At 40.3% G+C, this 22,724-nt stretch overlaps 1 protein-coding gene across 3 annotated transcripts in view; it reads right to left on the reverse strand.

Moving 5' to 3' along the window:
• Positions 1 to 22,724, reverse strand: part of VIRMA (vir like m6A methyltransferase associated) — a 67,366-nt gene that overhangs the window by 30,672 nt on the left and 13,970 nt on the right. The window contains exons 3-10 of one of the 3 annotated variants that reach the window (XM_033203505.1): positions 21,289 to 21,375; positions 19,848 to 19,896; positions 17,893 to 18,061; positions 17,131 to 17,133; positions 13,905 to 14,027; positions 11,278 to 11,544; positions 8,090 to 9,230; positions 463 to 954 (exon numbers count right to left, since the gene is read on the reverse strand). In XM_033203505.1, coding sequence (XP_033059396.1) covers positions 463 to 954; positions 8,090 to 9,230; positions 11,278 to 11,544; positions 13,905 to 14,027; positions 17,131 to 17,133; positions 17,893 to 18,061; positions 19,848 to 19,896; positions 21,289 to 21,375 — 2,331 coding nt within the window. Of the gene's footprint in view, positions 1 to 462; positions 955 to 8,089; positions 9,231 to 11,271; positions 11,545 to 13,904; positions 14,028 to 17,130; positions 17,134 to 17,892; positions 18,062 to 19,847; positions 19,897 to 21,288; positions 21,376 to 22,724 lie in introns of all 3 variants that reach the window. The other 2 variants (XM_033203503.1, XM_033203504.1) reach the window with 2 other exon arrangements.

Here is a 22,724-nt window from a genome sequence, read left to right on the forward strand (position 1 = left end):
GCACGTCTCTCTTCTCATACACTAAAACCCTCTGCCCTACCAAGAAGGCTCTTCAAACCATTATAATTCTCAATTTACCCACCTAGTCAAAGCAATTCTGAATCCAGAGCATGGTTTAGAATGCAAGGGCAGGAGCCAGCAAGAGAGTGTAAGAGGAATAAAAGGAATATATACCTTAAGGTACATATTCCTGTGCCTTAGAATTCCCCTCTACATAAAACAGCAGAGGGTACTACAGTTGCAATCTTTAACACCATGGGTTAACTGAAGGAAGGTGCTAAAGAGTCCATTGTATTACTTTATAGCCACATCTTATATTTTAGAGATTTCTGTCACTCTAACCTTTAATTAACAAGTTATGTGTTACATCAAAACTATAGTTTTTTCTTTTAAGAAACTAGACCATTAGTTAATCTGATTTTCTAACATCACAGAAAATTTAAGGAGTAAGTAGGAAATTACCCTAAGGCTTCTTTGGAATAGTACTCCATTAGAGTAATAAGACTTTGGAGATTTTTCTCCAGACTAAAAACATGGCCAACAGCTGATCTTCCTACAGGATTAAAAGTAATCAAATAAAGATTGTGCAGAGTTCCCAAGAGATCTGAATGGTCTGTTTCTTCACTGGCTGTACAACGCTGAAAATGGCTGAACAGTTCTGTAATACATTGCAATGTCTGTGTTGAGTCCTGTAGCCACAAGGCAAATGCATCATCAATAACACCATCAGATTGGAGACCTTCCTCCTCATCTTGATCATAAAGGTGACACAGAGCTCGGATCAATAAATTTGTTGCTTCATATTCCGACATAAAAAAAAGAAGACCCTTCTGTGACTGTGCAAGAAACTTCAAAACATCTTTTGTGGCTTGCAGCACACCAGGGTGAGCACTTGTTACTGGAATTGACAGAAGCAAGGTAACCAACTCCAAGAAGTGATGACTGTGAAGATATCTGTGGAAGAGTTAATTGATATATGTCAAGTCAGTGCAAAGCACTCTTCATTTACTCTATATTCAGACAAGACATCGATAAAAAATTTTAATGACCATAATCCTTATCCTTAGTAATACACTGCTTTAACTGAAAACATAATGTGACTGGCAAGTCTTCTCTAGATGAGGCCAAACAAAAGTGAATGTTCTGTGAGGCTTTGTCCTAGTTAGCACTCAACAGACGTTAAATAAATAATTATTGACAAGTTTTTCCTTTAAATTTTGGGACTTCCTTCCAGGATACTTATCAAATGCTCCTTTTTCACCATGGTCCCACTTTATTCATGGCATATCAGTATATGCAAATTCGTGCATCTAGGAAAAATACACTATATACACAGTCAGCACTCCACATTTGCATTTGTGGATTAAGCCAACTGCAAACTGAAAATATTTTTTAAAAGTGCATCTGGCGCCAGGTGCAGTTGCTCACACTTACAATCCCAAGCACTTTGGGAGCTGAAGCAAGCAGATCACTTGAGGCCAGGAGCTCAAGACCAGCCTGGGCAACATGGCAAAACCCTGTCTCTACAAAAAATAGAAAAATTAGCCAGGCGTGGTGGCACATTTCTGTAGTCTCAGCTACTGGGGAGGCTGAGCCCAGGGAGGTAAATACTGCAGTGAGCCATGACTGATTCACTGCACCCCAGCCTGAGTGAGACCCTGCCTCAAAAAAAAAAAAGTCTGGGCTGGCTGTGGTGGCTCACGCCTGTAATCCCAGCACTCTGAGAGGCCAAGGCTAGAGGATCACTTGAGCCCAGTAATTTCACACCAGCCTGAGCAACATAATGAGACCCTGTCTCTACAAAAAAATTTTAATTAGTTGGCCGTGGCGGCCCATGCCTGTAGTCCCAGCTACTTGGGAGGCTGAGGTGGGAGGATTGCTTAAGCCCAGGAGGTTGAGACTGCAGAAAGCCAAGACCATGCCATTGCACTCCAGCCTGGGCTAGGTGAAAGAGCAAGACTCGAAAAGAAAAAAATATATCAGTACTGACTGTGTACAGACTTTTCTCTTACATCATTCCCTACACAACAGTAGTATAACAACGATTTACAGAGCATTTATATTGTACTATGTATTATAAGTAACCTAGACATGACTTCAAGTATACAAGAGGATATGCATAGGTTATATGCAAATACTACAACATTTTATATTTTATATCAGAGACCGGAGCATCCTTGGATTCTGGTATCCAAGGGAGGTCTGAGAATAATTTCACAGACAGTGAGGGATGACTATACTATAGAAAAATATAGTATATTCAGATTTACTACAGTAGATCTGAATTAGTATCTCCAGGGAAAAAACTTTCAAATTATCAATTTTTAACATTTAAGTAGTTAGTATTACCACACATAGCACTCTTTTATCAAATCTAAGAATTATTCTTTAGCATACATAGTCTTAAGGGGAAAAGACCGAATTTACTCAACACTTCAAAATAGACACAAATGCTACTGACAACTTCTTTGGGCATCCTTATCTGTATGGATTTTCTTCCTTGTCTATAGGCCATGTCAGACGTAAACTCTTTAATTTTTTTATGAGACGAGATCTAGCTATGTTGCCCAGGCTGGACTCAAACTCCTGGCCTTAAGTGATTCTCTGGACTCAAGTGATCCTTTTGCCTCATCCTCCCTAAACTCTTTTCCAAATTTTATCTCTCTTTTCTTTTTAATTTTTTGGTTCTGGAGTACATGTGCAGAATGTGCAGGCTTGTTACACAGGTAAACATGTGCCATGGTGGTGTGCTGCACCTATCAACCCGTCACTTAGGTGTGAAACCCAGCATGTATTAGCTACTTTTCCTGATGCTCTCCCCCAACCCCGCTCCCCCTTAACAGAGCCCAGTGTGTGTTGCTGCCCTCTCTGTGTCCATGTGTTCTCAATGTTCAGCTCCCACTTATAAGTGAGAACATGAAGTATTTGGTTTTCTGTTCCTGCATTAGTTTGCTGAGGATAATGGCTTCCAAATTAATCTATGTCTCTGCAAAGGACATGATCTCATTCCTCAACTTTTAAAAAATGAAACTTAACCAGATTTTAAAGAAAAAAGAACCAAAACATTGTATTTTTTCAAATACTCAAAAATGGGTTAAAAATCTGTCAAAACATCTCTTGACTACAAGATAGAACCAGCTTAATGAAAACTTAATTTTTAATTAGTAAGATATAATTTTTTCTGAATGTTAAAAAGAATAAAAATTATTTATAATTCTGACTCATTCTCTTCCATTTTAGTCACTGCAAATGGCAACACAATAGCTTTCATAAACCCTTGTCAAAATACAACTAAAAAGTAAATGACAGGCCAGAACTTAATTTTCTCAAAAGCTGAAACTGCCTCTTCAGTCCTATTACTATTTAAACCCAGGCTTTTACTTCACAACAATAAATACTCACCAGTAACTGCTTACTACAAAGGCAAACAGAACCCTCAAGAAGACAAAACTCCAGAATTACTATGCTCTAAGAGCATTCTCCTTATGGACCATTCGGAGAATGGTTAAAATAGCAGGCCTCAGACTGCATATCCTTAGAGGTCTGCTTGCAAGGTTGGCCACTGGCTAACTTCTGGGAACTTAAGATTTCAAGAGGGTTCCTGTGCCCCTAACTGATAAGAATAGTTCCTTGTGCCTAAATTATTTATGCAAACAATATGGTTATGCTGAACACCTGCTTTCCTTCTAGGAGTCTGGAATTCTGGTAGAAGATAGGCAGTGAGTGCCTACCTGACTATTCACAATAAAAAAATTTGCATGCCAATTAGCTTGATATAATTATTCCACAATGTATACATGTATCAAAACATGTCATTGTTGCTATTTAAAAATAAAAAATAAAAAAGCCTGGGTGCCGAGTTTCTAAAGAGCTTCCTCAACAGGCAACACTTCACACATGTTGTCAAAACCTGTTGCTGGGAGAATTAGGCAGGCACTATGTGACTCCGCTGTGAGAGGATTCTGGAAGCTTGCACCTGGTTTTCCCAGACTTCCTCCCATGTACCTTTTTCCTTTGCTGAGTATTATATGCTGAGTTTTGTGAGTCCTCCTAGACAATCTTGGTGCTCTTGGGGACCCTGACATAGGACAATAGAGCCTCGCCCACACTTCAAAAAAAAGACCCTCCAAAGTACAATTATTTTCCCTTTCAAAATTCACTCTCCTTCCTAATTCACCAGTTTCTGTCAATAAAACCACAGCTCCAATTGCTACCCTGGCGAGAAATCTCTAGCTCCTTCTCACTTTCCTTCGCCTACTAGGTCCTGTTGCTAAGTGCCAGTACTATTATACAATACAACGGCTATTTCACAATCTCTGGCAATATAAGTACAATATTTGCCTTTCCATTACCTGTTAAGGGCAAAGTACTTAAAACCTAGTACCTAGAAACCTCAGACTATCTTATCTTCCTAATAACTCTAATTTCTTTTCCATTGCAATACATCTTGCAACATCTGAGAATATTACTCTGATCATATCAGATCTGCTACTCCAAAATATTCAATACCTTTCCATATTCTAAAAATAAAATTCAAATTCCTTAGCACAACGATTCTGGGCCCTTTATTTCCTCTTGTCTGATACCCAAATGTACCTCCTCCATATGGTGGGGAAAAAAACACTTAGTAAGTAATCACTAGCTTCTTCTCAGTGACTGAAAGCATCACCTATTCTACTAAAAATAAAGTTGTTAATAAGAAGTATCTAAATTTCTCTATAATCTCCAAGACTACAAATGTATCTATATTTGCATACTTAGAAGACTTCCTTTCTCCTGCCCAAAACCAAACTCCTACACTTGTACTCTTGTCCTCAACTCCCACCAAGCCTTGCTCCAGCAATTATTGTTTACTCCTACATCATCAACATCTCCCTCTCCACTGACTTTGTAAATGAGTCACTATTCCCAGCCTACAAATATGCTCAAGCCTCTTCTTTTTGACCCCAACATCTCCTTCTAGCTGCTGCCTTGTTTCTTTCTTTTCCTCTTAGCTGAATTTCTTGTTCTGAGACACGGTCTCACTCTGCTGCCCAAAATGGAGTGCAGTGGCACAACCACAGCTCAATGCACCCTTAACCTCTCAGACTCAAGCAATCCTCCCATCTCATGGTCCTGAGCAGCTGGGACCACAGGCGCATGCTACCATTCCCAGTTAATTTTTTTTTTAATTTTTTATTTTCTGTAGAGATAAGATCTCCTTATGTTGCCTAGGCTGGCCAGATTTCTTTTTTTTGAGACAGAGTTTCGCTCTTGTCGCCCAAGCAGGAGTACAGTGGCACAATCTTGGCTCACTGCAACCACTGCCTCCTGGGTTCAAGCGATTCTCCTGCCTCAGCCTCCCGAGTTAGCTGGGATTACAGGTGCGCGCCACCATGCCTGGCTTGTTTTTGTTTTCTTTTTTTGAGACAGTGTCTCACTCTGTTGCCGAGGATGGAGTGCAGTGGCCCGATCTCGGCTCACCAGAACCTCCAACCTCCCAGATTCAAAGGATTCTCCTGCCTCAGTCTCCTAAGTATCTGGGTGTACAGGCGTGTTCCACCAAGCCCGGCTAATTTGTGTGTGTGTGTCTTTTTTGTTACTTTTTTATTTTTTGAGACAGAGTTTCACTCTTGTTGCTCAGGCTGGAGTGCAATGGTGCGATCTCGGCTCACTGCAACCTCTGCCTCCCAGTTTCAAGCAATTCTCTGCCTCAGCCTCCCAAGTAGTTGGGATTACACCCATGAGCCACCATGCCCCACTAATTTTGTATCTTTAATAGAGATGGTGTTTCTCCATGCTGGTCAGGCTGGTCTTGAACTCTCAACCTCAGGTGATCCACCTGCCTCGGCCTCCCAAAGTGCTGGGATTACAGGCGTGAGCCACCGTGCCCGGTCTTTTTTTTTCGTTTTTTTTTTTTTTTTTTTTTTGAGACAGAGTCTCACTCTGTAGACTAGGCTGGAGTGCAGTGGCCAGATCTTGGCTCACCGCATGCTCTAACCTCCAGGTTCAAATGATTCTCCTGCCTCAGCCTCCCGGGTAACTGGGATTACAAGCACCCACCACCACACCTGGCTAATGATTGTATTTTCAGTAGAAACGGGGTTTCACCATGTTGGCCAGGCTGGTCTTGAACTCCTGACCTTAGCTAATCTGCCTGCCTCAGCCTCCCAAAGTGCTAGGATTACAGGCATGAGCCACCACACCCAGCTCTAGTTTTTTATTTTTAATAAAGCGGGGTTTTGCCATGTTGGCCAAGCTGGTCTCGAACTCCTGAGCTCAGGTGATCCACCCAAATTTCTTAAAACAGTGGCCTACACTGTTTCAAATCCTTATTGGCCAATGGCTTTTCATCCACACTTCCTCTCCCACTGCTACATTAAACTACTTTTGCCATAGCCCCAGTTGCAAGCTATGTTACAATACATGATTTCCTATCCTTATCTTCTGAACCTCTGCACAGTATCACAACAAACCATTCACTGGTTCCCAAAACTATTTGCTTCCTGGGTTTCTATTCTCTCCTACTTCTCATTTTGTCTTTCTATTCCCTCTAAGTATCCTGCCTAAATGCATACTCTGCCCACCTCTTACATATTACTGCTCCCCAACCTCCCATCACTGCCCCACTGATTTCCCAGTACACAATCTGTGAGGGTTGCCAGTATCCAGCCTCGAGTGTTCACTTTGGGCCTCTCTACCTTTCTTCCTCAGGGTTTCTCCCAAAGCCATTAAAGGGTGCTCAAACCACAAGCAAGAACAGCTCAGAAGCATAAGAGTTAAAGTTTCTTGTGGGCATCCTTGAACCAAAGGGGAGAGCTGGTAGATAAATGCCCCAGCCCGAATGTTTTAGGAGGATAAGCAGGAGATACACTTTAACCAATTCTTCCGAGGGTCCCCAGTAGGATGAGCCCCAGCTGTCCACAGCAATAATAAGCATAATAACACTTCCTTTACTGGTTTTTCTCCTCTTCTTATCTTACTCTCTTCATGCATTTCTGCTTCGTAGGATAATCTTTCAAACAAAGAACCTGCACCTAAGACTTCGACTCAAGTTATCCTTTTAGGGAACGCAAACTAAGACAAGGTCTGATAGTTTCAGCTAAAACCAGGAATTTGGATAAGTGGAGGTTTTAGAGTGGACACATATCCCATCTCCTGGTAATGCACTACGCTTCAAATCAATGAAAATATTAATCACAAAAATAAGTAATAAAATAACTCAAATGCCATTTTTCCATTTTTATGTTAGGAAATTATTTACAGGCAAAGGGGAAGAAAGAAAGTCTCAAAACAAAATAAAAAATCTACTATGGATGGTGGTCCTAACAATGGCAAAACTGTATCAACAGATAACAAGAGAGGTAGATGGCAAAAACAAGTAGTAATGGAACCTTAAAGACATCTTTAACCAGGACAATAAAATTAAGTTAGTAAAATATAATTTTAACTTACAATGTATTAAGAGTAATAAGTACAGACAGGTTCACACAGAAAAGCTCTCCTTCCTACACCATCCCTTTGTACCACCTTCCCAGAAGCAAGTCAGCAGTTTCTCATTTATTCTTGCTCACAGACATGCTTATACAAGCATCATTGTTAATTATTAAACTCTTTCACTAAGTTCCCAATTTTGCTTTAAGAACTAACACAGGCCGGGCGCAGTGGCTCACGCCTGTAATCCCAGCACTTTGGGAGGCCGAGGCAGGCGGATCATGAGGTCAGGAGATCGAGACCAGCCTGACCAATATGGTGAAACCCCGTCTCTACCAAAAATACAAAAAAAAAAAAAAAAAAAAAAAAAAAAAAACTTAGCTGGGCATGGTGGCACACGCCGAGGCAGGCGGACCATGTCAGGAGTTTGAGACCAGCCTGACCAACATTGTGAAACCCCGTCTCCGCTAAAAATACAAAAAAAAAAAAGAACACAATATAAGCTCACCCACAGTAACATACTTCTCAGTTCTACTACTGAATAACTGTTCTGAAATATCAAGTATCCTTACACACAAATAAGTTACCTACAATCAGATAAACAACAAAATCAACCACATACAATTGTCTCCAATGATTTGTAACATTTATTTCCCAAAAGACAAACATGTCTTACCTAAAGAGAATAGGGTATGGATCATCCCTCTCTGGAGGTCCAGTAATTCGTGCCATCGTTGGGAAAGACTTAACAGGAGGTTGGATCATTGTATGAGGGGCAGTTTCCATTAAATGAAAAACTTCTTCTAGGAGGTTAATAAGCCTTTCTATTTCCACTTCACTTATATTTGAGGATTCCAAAAGATCCATATCCATAGAAGCTTCCACCTCATTTTCATATTCTGGGTTTGTTCTCTCAAGTCCAGCATCTGTGTCGTGATCAGGTTCACTGTGGTTAGGAACAGATGAAGTCTTCTCTGCTAAATGGTCACCAAGTCTTTTAATCTCTGACAAGATTTCATAGAAATGGCATTTTTGGAGAATAGCTGAACCAGCAGTAACAACCCTCACAGTCTGATCTAAAAGTATGAGTTCCAGAAGTTTTTGATAACCACTTTTTTCATTTTGCCTACCTCTTAAAAAAGCTTCCATTCCTTCTGTCATACTAATGACACTGTCCAAAGCTTTAAAAGCATTTAACTTAAGAGAAGATGATACATGATCAGCAAACAGAAGCTCAAATAATCCATTGATCACTCCTGCTTGTAGCAGTTCCGTAACTCCTTGAGCCCCACATTCTGCTAGTGAGGTCACTAATTTGGTCCCAGCTTTGAGCTGTCGAACATTTAAGGCAATAGGTTGGCGAAGCGCTACTTGTAAATTTAAAGCTTGCATGGTCCAGTCTACCAACTGGTCAAGGGAGTCTTGTTTTGTGTTTTTCAATTGCAAATAGCTTAACCCTTTTATTATTAAACTTGGAATTTCTTCTAAAGCTGTTACCCATTTTGCACCTCTGTCTTCTCTATACAAATCTAAGAGTTCTGTTAATTTCACTGAGGCTTCGATTGCCCCTGAATTTTCTTTATCTGGACCTTGATCCTTCATTCTACTGATTTCAATTTCAAAAGTAGTCTTGTATGGACAACTGAAGTATAAGAGTGGTACAAGCTCCCTGTCATATGGATCATATGTCATAGGAGGAACTGAAGCTAAGTCTTCAGCAGTGTATTCAACATCAAAGTTTGGATACTTAAACGTTTCACGTTCCAAGTCAGCAATTCCATCTTCATCACTGGAAATTTGTTCATAACCATCATCCCCTGAAAATTAGTATGAATAATATTTAAGTATTACATCATCTTTGTCTAATGCATAAATTCTGATTGATCAAAAAATAGTTTTAATAAAACATTAAAAATGATTTCCTCAACAAAACCAACTTCTGCCCCAACATCTTATCCACAATTTTATAACATTTTATAATTTCTAATAGAATAATTATGAACAAACTTCCTTTTTTCCTGAAAGGGGTGAGACCTGAAAACTGAACAAACATTTTAAGCAAATTCCTCTGTATCTGTTCAGTGTTACAACTAACTCTGTAACAGATACTTTTTCCTCACAGAAATATAATTAGAAATGCCTCAAAGTAACAAAAATATCTCAGGAGGAAAGAAATTATGCTTGTCCTCTTGAAAGATTATTTTTAAGACGAAAAAAAACTGGTTATATTAAAGTTAAATAAGAACTAATATCATAAGGTTAAACCAAATATTTTCAGCAAAACCATTGTAGATTCTTTTTATAACATTAATTTCACATTCCTGAATTTTTATTTCTCTGCATTTACCTATCACATAGTTTTGTAGATCTCCATTATATTTTGATGGAAAATTTGTTAATTTAAAATATGGCTGGGCACAGTGGCTCATGCCTGTAATCCCAGCACTTTGGGAGGCCAAGGCGGGCAGATCACTTGAGGTCAGGAGTCCGAGACCAGCCTAGCCAACATGGTGAAACCCCAGTCTCTACTAAAAATACAAAAATTACCCGAGCATAGTGGCGGGCGCCTGTAAGCCCAGCTACTCAGAAGGCTGAGGGAGGAATCACTTGAACCCTGAAGGTGAAGGCTGCAGTGAACCAAGATCGCACCACTGTGCTCCAGTCTGGGTCTGACGGAATGAGACTCTATCTCCAAAAAAAAAAAAAAGAAAGAAAGAAAACTGCCTGCCTAAAATTTAACTCTTTTGCCAAATACAGTATATCTAAAAAGAATTATTTGATAATCTGGGAATGGGAAAAGCCAAAAAAAAAAAAAGTATCACATGATAATCTAGTTGCTACTTTGTAAAAGAGCCCCTGTGATTCTCAAATGACACTCATTTTCACTATCTGCAGAAAAAAGCCAAGGCAGATTATCTGTTATTTTGTATAAATGCTTTAACATTACATGCCATTTCTTGGGCAAATTAGGAGCCAATTAGCTTGAATATCTTTCACTTTTTGCTTTCAAAGGAAAAATAAAGCCTAATTAAAGGACTGTATCATACTGCCACATGTACTTGTGCAATTGAGATTTTTCCCTTGAATTGTTAAAAAGATTGTAGCATTTGCTAAAATATCTAAGTGGCAGACATCTTTAGGAATTCCACCTAGCTTTACCACTCCTTACTCTGAAAACAGCCACCAAATCCCTAACCAACATGTATTTGCTACATGACCCTGTTTTCCTGGCAAAAGCTGATGCTGTCAAGGGGAAACTCATATTGTAGCAAGTCAAACAGAAAACTGAGATACAGTCAGGCAGTTTAGGCTGGTTGGTTAAACAGGGGAGATTAAAGTAAACACATAAAGCAGAGGAGAGACGGAAATCTCATTTCTAGTCATGCCTTGAGGCCTAGCTACATTCTGACCCGTGGGTTTCTTGGAACCCATTTATCTTTGCTAGAAATTCTTTTTTTTATTTTTTTATTTATTTATTTTTTTTTTTTTTTGAGACGGAGTCTCGCTCTGTCGCCCAGGCTGGAGTGCAGTGGCCGGATCTCAGCTCACTGCAAGCTCCGCCTCCCGGGTTCACGCCATTCTCCTGCCTCAGCCTCCGAGTAGCTGGGACTACAGGCGCCCGCCACCTCGCCCGGCTAGTTTTTTGTATTTTTTAGTAGAGACGGGGTTTCACAGTGTTAGCCAGGATGGTCTCGATCTCCTGACCTCATGATCCGCCCGCCTCGGCCTCCCAAAGTGCTGGGATTACAGGCTTGAGCCACCGCGCCCGGCCTGCTAGAAATTCTTTTGCATTTTTCAAAGCTGCATCGAGTTAGTTTCTAGTATGTAGACCCCAAAGTCCTAGCTAACATAACCCACCTTCACCTTCTTCATCCTCTTCACCTTCTTCCTCTTCATCTTCCTCTTCCTCCTCAGGGATACTGTCTACTGTATGTCGATCATCCTCATCCTCATCCTCTTCTTCCTCTACATCCACATCATCTTCATCATCTTCTCCTTCTTCTTGTTGTTCCTCTTCTACTTCTCCTTCATCAGAATATTGCCCTTCCTGGGGAACAGAATTCCGATCAGGAGAAATGGGCTCAAAGTAATCTTCTCTATGAGGAGCATCCTCTTCCTTGTCACCAGACACTGAAAAATTGAGATTTAAGGAACAGATTTTTTTTATTATTATACTTTAAGTTCTACAGTACATGTGCACAACGTGCAGGTTTGTTACATATGTATACATGTGCCATGCTGGTGTGCTGCACCCATTAACCTGTCATTTACATTAGGTATATCTCCTAATGCTACCCTTCCCCGCTCTCCCCACCCCACAACAGGCCCCGGTGTATGATGTTCCCCTTCCTGTGTCCAAATGTTCTCACTGTTCAATTCCCACCTATGAGTGAGAACATACAGTGTTTGGTTTTTTGTTTTTGCAATAGTTTGCTGAGAATGATGGCTTCCAGCTTCATCCATGTCCCTACAAAGGACATGAACTCATCCTTTTTTATGGCTGCATAGTATTCCATGGTGTATATGAAGGCACAGATTATTTTAATGGTTTAAATGACACAAGGCAGCAAGACTGGATATGGCAACTACTTAATGATATTTTGGATGATGTACCTTACAAACACCCTTAAGAAAAAAAGAATTACTCACTGTTTAAAAAATATTGAGTATACATTGTACAACTTCTACAATGAGCAATAATAAAGTATACTGTTAAGCCATTCCTTTTGTTTTTAGCTTTTAAGTAGCTATACAGATTTTTATCTTTTCCAATACATACTACTTATTTTTATTTTATTTTATTGAGACAGAGTCTCACTCTGTCAGCTAGGCTGGAGTGTAGTGGCATGACCTCGGCTCACTGCAACCTCTGCCTCCTGGGCTCAAGCAATTCTCCTGCCTCAGTCTCCCGAGTAGCTGGGATTACAGGTGTGTCCCACTACACCTGGTTAATTTTTGTATTTTTAATAGAGACGGGGTTTCACCATGTTGGCCAGGCTGGTCTTGAACTCCTGACCTCAAGTAATCCACCCATCTCGGCCTCCCAAAGTGCTGGGATTACAGGTGTGAGCCACCACGCCCGGCCTATTTTTATTTTATTTTACTTTTATTTTTAATAGAGACAGGGTCTCCCTATGTTACCCAGGCTGGTCTCACACTCCTGGTCCCAAGAGGTCCTCCTGCCTCAGCCTTCCAAAGTGCTAGGATTACAGGCATGAGCCACCACACCCAGCCCACTACTACTGATTTTTAACTGGTACTCTTTTGTACATGTCACTACAGCAGAGTAGTGAGGTGGGAGCACTTCTTTTTTTTTTTTTTTTTTTTTTTTTTTTGAGACGGAGTCTCGCTCTCCGGGCTGGAGTGCAGTGGCCGGATCTCAGCTCACTGCAAGCTGCGCCTCCCGGGTTTACGCCATTCTCCTGCCTCAGCCTCCCGAGTAGCTGGGACTACAGGCGCCCGCCACCTCGCCCGGCTCGATTTTTGTATTATTTTAGTAGAGACGGGGTTTCACCGTGTTAGCCAGGATGGTCTCGATCTCCTGACCTCGTGATCCGCCCGTCTCGGCCTCCCAAAGTGCTGGGATTACAGGCTTGAGCCACCGCGCCCGGCCGGGAGCACTTCTTGAACCCGGGAAGTCAAGGCTGGAGTGAGCTGGGATGGCACCACTGCACTCTAGCCTGGGTCACAGAGCAAAAACCTGTCTCAAAAAAGAAAAAAGAAAAAGAAAAACACAAGGAAATACTGCACAGCATGGGGAGAGACTGCATCAAGATTTGATTACTAGCACCTAATTTCTTTTCTTTAATCAAAAAGCACTATTAGCCAGGCACAGTGGCTTATGCCTATAATCCTAACACCTTGTGAAGCTAAGGCAGATGGATCACTTTAGCTCAGGAGTTCCAGCCTGGGCAAAATAGTGAGACCCCATCTCTACAGATATTTTAAAAATTAGCAAGGCGTGGTGATGCACACCTGTAGTCCCAGCTACTTAGGAGGCTAAGGTGAGAGGGTCACTTAAGCCCAGGTGGCCAAGACTGCAGTGAGTCACGAATACTGCAAGGCTGCAGTAAGCCACTGTACTCCAGCCTGGGCGACAGAGTGAGACCATCTCAAAACAAAAACAAAAATGTACTATTAACGCCGAGCGCGGTGGCTCAAGCCTGTAATCCCAGCACTTTGGGAGGCCGAGACGGGCGGATCACGAGGTCAGGAGCTCGAGACCATCCTGGCTAACACGGTGAAACCCCGTCTCTACTAAAAATACAAAAAACTAGTCGGGCGAGGTGGCAGGCTCCTGTAGTCCCAGCTACTCCGGAGGCTGAGGCAGGAGAATGGCCTAAACCCGGGAGGCGGAGCTTGCAGTGAGCTGAGATCCGGCCACTGCACTCCAGCCCAGGCGACAGAGCAAGACTCTGTCTCAAAAAAAAAAAAAAAAAAAAATGTACTATTAACTGGGGGGAAACCCTTAGCACTGGTTTTATTTATACCTGGCAGAGGCACAGGATCATCTTCATCATCATCAGGTGGTGGGGGTCCTGGAGGAGTTCTTGGTCCCCTTGGCTGCGGTCTTGGAGGGCTTCCATTAAACTGATCTTCTTTCTCCCCATCAGCTAGTGTTTTATGGGAGACAGAAAAAGAACTTTCAAATTACAGATGGCCCCCAAACAACATGGCTTTGAACTGTGTTTCAAATCAGTTACATGTGATTTTTTTTAAAGCAAACAGAGATCTAAAATACGGTATTTGAGGATGCAAAATCTGCATATATATAAAGAGCTGACTTTCTGTATATGCAGGTTTCGCAGGGCCAATTTCAGGACTTGAGTATGCACAGATTTGGGTATACACAGACAGTCCTAGAACAAATCAATCCCCAAGTAGAACAAAGATAATTATGTCAAACTATAAGGAAATGAATGGGTGAAAAAATACCTTTCATCACTTGAGATTTTCATCTTCAGAATTAACTGATAATAAACTTTTTCTTCCTGGTGTCTTAGAAATTTTGCTAATTAATCTATATTAATAACATTAGAATTTCTGACTTCCCACATACTGAAAAAATACTTTTCATCATTTGAGACTTCTATCTTAAGAATTAACTGATGATAAACTCTTCCTTCCTGGCATCTTAACATAAATTTTGCTAACTAATCTATACTGGTAACATTAGAATTTCTGACTTCTCACATACCAAAATATAATGTATACACTCTTAGGCTTGGGCATAATCCCAGAGAATGAAGCTTTTATTTTCATGCAAAAAAAATATGGGAATGTTCAGCTTTATTTGTGATAGCCAAAAAATAGAGACTACCCAAATGTCCTTCAACAGGTGAGCAGTTAAATTTCGGTACATCTATACTTTGTAATACCACTCAGCAATAAAAAAGAACAAACTATTCATATATAATAAGTTGAACTTCAATGAAATTATGCTGAATGAAAAAAGTCAGTCTCACAAAGATACTGCACGATTCCATTGATGTAACATGTGTAAAATAATATAACTATAGAGATGGTGAACAGACCAGTGGCTGCCAAAGGCTAGAGAGGGGTGGGATGAATATGGTTATAATGGGTTAATAGGGAATCTTGGGGCAATGGTGTAGTGAAGTTTGGGGTTTTCTTTGTTGTTTTGTTTTGTTTTGTTTTGAGATGGAGTCTTGCTCTGTTGCCCAGGCTGGAGTGCAATGGCACGATCTCGGCTCACTGCAGCCTCCACCACCAGGGTTCAAGTGATTCTCCTGCCTTAGCCTCCCAAGTAGCTGGGACTACAGGCATGCACCACCACGCCCAGCAAATTTTTGTATTTTTAGCAGAGATGGGGTTTCACCATGTTGGCCAGGCTGGTCTCAAACTCCTGACCTCAAGCGATCCGCCCTTCTCAGCCTCCCAAAGTGCTGGGATTACAAGCGTGAGCCACGGCACCCAGCCCAGTTAAGTATTTTGATCATGGCGTTGGTTATGCAAGGCTGTACACATGACGTAAAAATGCAGAGTTACACGTACACAAACAAGTGCATGTCTAACTAGTGAAATCTGAATAAGCTCCACAGATTGCACCAACACCAGTTTTCTGGTTTTGATATTATACTATATTTATAAAAGATGTCATCACTAGGGGAGGTTAAAAAGTGCACAGGACTTCCCTGTATATTTCTTTGCAACCTCCTGTCAATCTATAATTATCTCAAAGCAAAAAGTTAAGGGGCCAGGTGTGGTTGCTCACATCTATCAACCCAGCACTTTGAAGGGCTGCGTTGGGAGGATCACTTGAGGCTAGGAGTTTGAGACCAACTTGGGCAACATAGTGAGACCCGATCTCTACAAAAAAATGAATTGGGGCGGAGGGTGGCACACGTCTATAGTCCTAGCTACTCCACAGGGTGGGGTGGAAGGACTGCTTGAGTCCAAGATTACGAGGTTATATTGAGCTATGATCAGGCCACTGCACTCCAGCCTGGAAGACAGAACAAAATCCTGTCTCTAAAAACAAAAAAACTAAATTAAAAAAAAATTTTAAATAAAAAGTTAAAAACACATGTATATATGTACTTAAGTGTCAATTTTAAAACAAATCAGTAAATTGAGCAATTTTTAGAGTAACCACTACGTATGTCAGACACTATGATAAGAATGAAAACACAAATATATGTAAAACATACATTCTATCCACAAGGAGCTCACGGTTTGGTTAAAAAAAAAAAAAAAAAAAAAAACAAGCACAGAAAAATGAAGGACTAAAAGAAAAAGAAAACTGAAAAGAGTAGCTATGTTTAGCAGGTAAGATATAAGAAAAGTACAGTGTATGATCACCATCAGAAAAAAAAAGAGCTCACACCACATTACTGTATCAGGATTCAGAGAAACAAAGGTCATTTATAGTCACAAAAATGCTAATTATAAAGCAAAATATTATTCCTTAGTGACTTTAATTACAATTTCAAAATGCATTCTTGAAACTCTTTTTATTTATTCATTTTGTGTGTGGGTTTTGGTTTTTGTTTTTGAGACAGGGTTTTGCTCTGTTGCCTAGGCTGGAGTACAGTGGCACAATCATGACTCATTGCAGCCTCAACTTCCCAGCCTCAAGGGATCCTCCCACCTCGGCCTCCAGAGTAGCTGGACCACAGGCACATGCCATCATGCCCAGCTAATTCTTTCTTTTGTTTTTTTTGATAGGGGCAGATTCTCCCTATGTTGCCCAGGCTGGTCTCACACTCCTGTGTTCAAGCAATCCTCCCATCTCAGCCTCCCAAAGTGTGAAGATTACAAGCATAAGTCACCATGCCCAGCCTATTTATTTATTTCTACAGATGGGAGTCTCACTATGTTGCCCAGAATGGACTCGAACTCCTGGGCTCAATCAATCCTTTTGCCTCTTGAGTAGCTGGGACCACAGATGCATATACCACAGATGCATACCACTTTTGCCTCTTGAGTAGCTGGGACCACCACAGATGCATACCACTGCAGCTGGCTATGAATCTCACTGTGTCAACTTCTTTTTTTTTTTAACAGACATAGGGTCTCGCCATGTTGGCCAGGCTGGTCTTGAATTCCTGACCCCAAGCAATCCTCCCACTTCAGCCTCCCAAAGTGCTAGGATTACAGCCATGAGCCACTGCACCCAGCCTTGTGGTCAACTTCTTACAGTGATTAACACTGGAGTGAGAAGAGATTCTAAGAAACATGAGTCCAGCTGCCTACCTTCTGAAAGAAAGCCACTGAAGTTCTTATTCTTCTTGTTTCCAGTTAATGAGCAAAAGGTTCTCAAAAGTGGAAGAAATCTACATTAGTTTAGATGTATATACCTAATCAAATTTTATATGCACTCTTGAAAAAAAAATGTCATTTATATAAGTACTCCGGGAATACACAAACTCCCTGCCTATTTTTCAATTCATTTACAAATAATTTTAATAGTAAACCATGAATAGTAAACTGGATTGCACTGTCATTAAGATATTTTAAATGGGAAAAAATTCCCTTGGATCAGTTTTAAAAGCTCTCTAGGAAAACAGAGGAAGAAAATAAAATGTCACCACTTCAACATAAAAAGAAACTCCTATAGACAAGAATGGGAGACTAACAGATAGCTATCTTGTCAAGTCTCAAGCAAGGTTTAAAAGGTGAAAGAGGTGTGCTTGCTCACTCTCTCCCACCAATCCCTCACTTTCCCTCCCTCTCTCTCCCTCCCCTTCTCTCTCTTGCCTCCGCTTCTTTCCTTCTCTTTCTCCTATCACCCCCTCTTCCTCCCTCTCTCCCCCTCTGCCCCTCTGCTTCTCCCTCTCACCTCCTCTCTCCCTCTCTCCCCACTCTCCCCCTCTCCCCACTCTCCCCCTCTCTTCTTCCTCTCTCCCTCTCAAAAAATAAAACAAGAACAAAAGGTAGAAAAGCACTCTTCAAATCATTTTTTTTTTACACCACGGATGTAAGTTTCACTTGCAAAAGCAAATTTAAAATTCTCACCATGTTTTGGATTCCTTTTCAAACTTGGTTGTGGCTGGGGAGGTGGTGGAGGTGGAGGTGGTGGTGGTGGAGAGTCTCTGTCATGGCTTATCACTCTATCCACTGATCCATATATTGCCAGTGTCAGACAGTTATACCAGCCTCTTAGCACCAGACCATCAGTATTCACCTGATTTTTAGGGAGGGAAAAAAAAATCTTTCAAAGTCATGTTTTAAAATGCTAGAAGTTAGCTGATATCAAATTAGATTGTGGTTCAACTAAAGTCTTTAAAAGTATGCTGAAAATGCAAAGCCAACACAAAGTGAAATTCACCCAGGCACAGCTTTTAATGTGGCTCTCCAGAGTTACCATAACTACACCTGCACCTGTCCTAAGATTGTATCTCCCAGTCCTATGCTTTATGTCAACCTTGTTCAAAAGTATAATCAGACTCCAATCCAGGAGAAAAGAAAAAAAGAATAAAATAAGTAGGAGTTATTGCTAATTAATAAATTAAACCCCAATAGGTACAGGGGTGGTAGAAGGGACCAAAAGCACAAATGATGCTCAGTCTCAAGAATGATAAAGTCCACAAAACTGCATAGCATTCTTCTCACAAGCCAAATTCATACATGCAGGTATATTTTATGTACCCACATTGTACGTTAAAAAGTAAGTGAACTGGCCAGGTGCAGTGGTTCACGCCTGTAATCTCAGCACTTTGGGAGGCTGAGGTGGGTGGATCACAAGGTCAGGAGTTGAAGACCAGCCTGACCAAGATGGTGAAACCCCATCCCTACTAAAATTACAAAAATTAGCCGGGCGTGGTGACGGGCACTTGTAATCCCAGATAATCAGGAGACTGAGGCAGAGAATTGCTTGAACCCAGAAGGTGGAGGCTGCTGTAAGCCAAGATCACACCACTGCATGCTCTAGCCTGGGTGACAGAGCAAGACTCGGTCTCAAAAAAAAAAAAAAAAAAAAAAGTAAGGGAACCCAGAGGCATTATACAAATGGTTTTTGCAAAGAAACTTTCTCCTAAAAAGATTAAAGACTTTTGCCAATGCCATTAACCTTCAATATTTCCCTATAAGATAAAAATAACTTTATGATTTTTAGAGTTTACCTACATTAATAGCTAGATCTTCATAATTAAGAGAGCAGATATTGTCATTCCCTTTTAGGAAATAAGAAAACCAGAGCATGCGAAGAAGAGCCTGCAATAGAAACCAAAGGCCCTGACTTCAGAGTTCTCTTTCCACCCCACCATGTTGGATAAAGACGAAGTTATAAGTGTTACCAGGGCCCTTCTGGAGGCACAATAAGGAAAAAAAGAAATTAATATTTCTTTGTTAGACTAAACAGGGAAATTGTGGACCAGAAGAAGGGTTCGAAGACCAGCCAAGGATTGACAGACTGAACAGAAATCCCACTGGAAGGAAGATAAACAGATAACAAAGACAATTTTCAGTCTAAACAGGATACAAATGATTTAATACCCATCCCCCCCAAAACCAAACAGCAAGCTGAGTAGCACCATACCAGGTCAAAATTATTTTTGCATTTCAAATCTGCCACTAAATGCTTCCAGCATGGCATGTGGCATATCAAGAAAAAAGGCATACTTTTTATAGGAAAGGAGAAATATGAAATATGTACTTTTAAAAGAAACTTTAATTAAGCCACAGTAGTATCTAATAACAATTTGCCTGCCTGTCATCTTCTGAACTTGCCTATCTAAATGAAAGATGGTAAAGCACAAATGCTGGCCTCTTCTTGACTCGAAAGAGGAAGAAAGAGCTTTATAGGTAGAAAACATTACGATGTCTTTACTGCATTATAAAATAGTGTCTAGATGCTAGAAGAATCAGATAAGAGATGACATTCTGCAACACTGATTTATATGGATCAAAAACTTTAAATGGAGTTGAGAGCAAATAGTAATGACAAGTTGAAAACTGACTTCCATAATTACCTTTGAGTTAGGTCTAAAGATGATGGAAGTATTCTCATCATATTCCAGGCTGTCAAGAGAGTAGAAATAAATATGTAAGCTCAAACACTGAACATCACAGTTCATGAGGATGTCTTTCTAGATTCAAATATTTTAATATAATCAAATGCTAGATTTTTGTTTTGGTTCAATAAGCCAAAGTTTGACTGTCCCCCCAAAATGTGATAAAGAAAAAAATAAATCAACCCCAGATTCTGAATTAATTGCTTTGGGGTTAGTATGGACATCAGTAAATTTTTAAAAGCACACCAGGTAATTCTAATGTACAGCCAGAGTAAAGAACCACTTTGCATTACAGTCATACAAAAATGCAGACTACAACCAAAATTTAAGAAAAGCACCTGTTTTTATTAAGTAGGTACTGACATAAAAACACCCCCAAATACTAAAAATTACCTGCTTCAAATTATCTAAGGTTTCCCTTCACTTAAAAAGAGTTAATTAACATAATTTAATAATAAATGAGAAGGATCAATAACAGAATGAGTGATGTCTAAGAAACTGTTAATTCCTGACAGGAATAGACAATTTCTCATTTTTAAGCTGCCTTTAATTTTTTTTTAATTTTATGAGTTCTAAGTAAACCCATTTGTTTGCAGACATCATAACAACAGGTTTAATAATACCTAACCTGAAAAAAACTACGTAGCATGTACTAAATAATCAAAAAAGAGGCTATCTACTAACAAAAGTTTCATTTTACAAAATGTGGCTATGGAATTATAAATTGCACAGTAGTGTGATGTGAAAGATACATATAAAATATTAGCTCTATATTAGAATCAAAAATATTTTCCAAATTAGAAGGTTACTATCATGTGTGAAAGTATCATGTATATAAGAAAGGCATGCATGAGTAACAAGTTAACAAACAATGTCTGTTTCACACATTTAAATTTTTACTTTATAAACTCAACATCTCCTTAGGAGTTTAACATTTTTTTTTTTTTTTTTTTTTTTGAGACAGAGTCTCGCTCTGTCACCCGGGCTGGAGTGCAGTGGCCAGATCTCAGCTCACTGCAAGCTCCGCCTCCCGGGTTTACCGCCATTCTCCTGCCTCAGCCTCCTGAGTAGCTGGGACTACAGGCGCCCACCACCTTGCCCGGCTAGTTTTTTGTATTTTTTTAGTAGAGACGGGGTTTCACCATGTTAGCCAGGATGGTCTCGATCTCCTGACCTCGTGATCCGCCCGTCTCGGCCTCCCAAAGTGCTGGGATTACAGGCTTGAGCCACCGCGCCCGGCCAGGAGTTTGACATTTCTTCGGTACAGCCTTGACACAATTAAACTCTGTGTTCTTGGGTCTACCAGCAGATATATCCTTTTCTTATATCTAAAGAATCAATCAAAAGGTGTTGCTTACTAACTCATGAGATCCGGTGAAATTACCTAGCAGGTACATACCTTCCCAACCTATCGAAAACAGGGGCACTTGGTTTGCTTACGTTGTTGAAGAATAAGTCTAACTGAAATGTATGCGGAGATGTCTCTCTGTGAATGAAACAAAGTTGAAGCATCAGCCTTTGTAACAAACACTTCCTAAATTAAAACAAATAACACAGTAAGTACAAAGTTAAGAGCAATTCTAGAATTAGAATATGATATTCCTAAGATTTAAATAACAAAAATATAGTTAACTATGATATTGTATGTAATTTTATTTACATCCAATCTCAAGTAGCCAACAGCTCCTTTTAAGTATTATTGAATATCAAATTTTAATCAAGTATATTTTGCATGCTATCACTATTCCTTTTTTTTTGAGACAGAGTTACAGTGTTTCGCTCTTGTTACCCAAGCTGCAGTGCAATGGCAGGCACAATTTCACGATATCGGTTCACGGCAACCTCTGCTCTTGGATTCAAACGATTCTCCTGCCTCAGCTTCCTGAGCAGCTGGGATTACAGGCACGCACCACCACGCCCAGCTGATTTTTTTGTACTTTTAGTACAGATGGGATTTTGCCATGTTAGCCAGGCTGGTCTCAAACTCCTGACCTCAGGTGACTCACCCGCCTCGGCCTCCCAAAGTGCTGGGATTATAGGCGTGAGCCACTGTGTCTGGCCTCCCCTTCCTTTTAGAGACAGTCTTGCTTTCTTGCCAGGCTGGAGTGCAGTGGTGTGACTATAGCTCACTGTAACCTCGAGCTCCCAGACTCAAACAATCTTCCTGCTTCAGCCTCCCAAGTAGCTGGGACTACAGGTATATGCCACTACACTGGGCTAATTTTTTTTTTTTTTTTAAGTAGAGACAAGGTATTACTATGTTGCCCAGGCTGGTCTCGAATCAAGCTCCTAAGCTCAAGTGATCCTCCCACGTCAGCCTCCCAAAGTGCTGGGATTCAGGCATAAGCTGCTGCACCATGCCTCTGACCTTTCATTATCAAAAGAATCAGGGATTAGCTAACTTCAAGTTGTATAACTACAATTTCAACTTAATCCACATTAATACAAGACTATAATAGTAATGTTAGCATCAGAGCCCTAAGCTGTGACTTAAAGCCAATTGATATTTGTACAGCAGCAATTTACAAAAATATTTTGGGGTTTCTAAAAATAGATTATTTGGTTAATATCAGAGCCTATTTAATTTGCACTAGACTAAAATCTTGCTACCCTTTATGTAAAAGATATTATACCATAGCACCCTTGGTTGAAATTCCTCAAATTCAACTAAAATCTTGACTTTGAACACCATATGCTTTATTCTAGTTCACTTACATAAAAATCCAAATGCTAATAACTATAATATCTAGAGTACTATCAAAGAGTTTCCTGTATGCACTTCTGGTAGAAGCACAAACAGGCATAATCGTTCTGAAAAGCAATGTGGCAATGAAA

This window comes from Trachypithecus francoisi, unplaced genomic scaffold (assembly GCF_009764315.1).
Source record: "Trachypithecus francoisi isolate TF-2019V2 unplaced genomic scaffold, Tfra_2.0 Lachesis_group7, whole genome shotgun sequence".
Taxonomy (NCBI): domain Eukaryota; kingdom Metazoa; phylum Chordata; class Mammalia; order Primates; family Cercopithecidae; genus Trachypithecus; species Trachypithecus francoisi.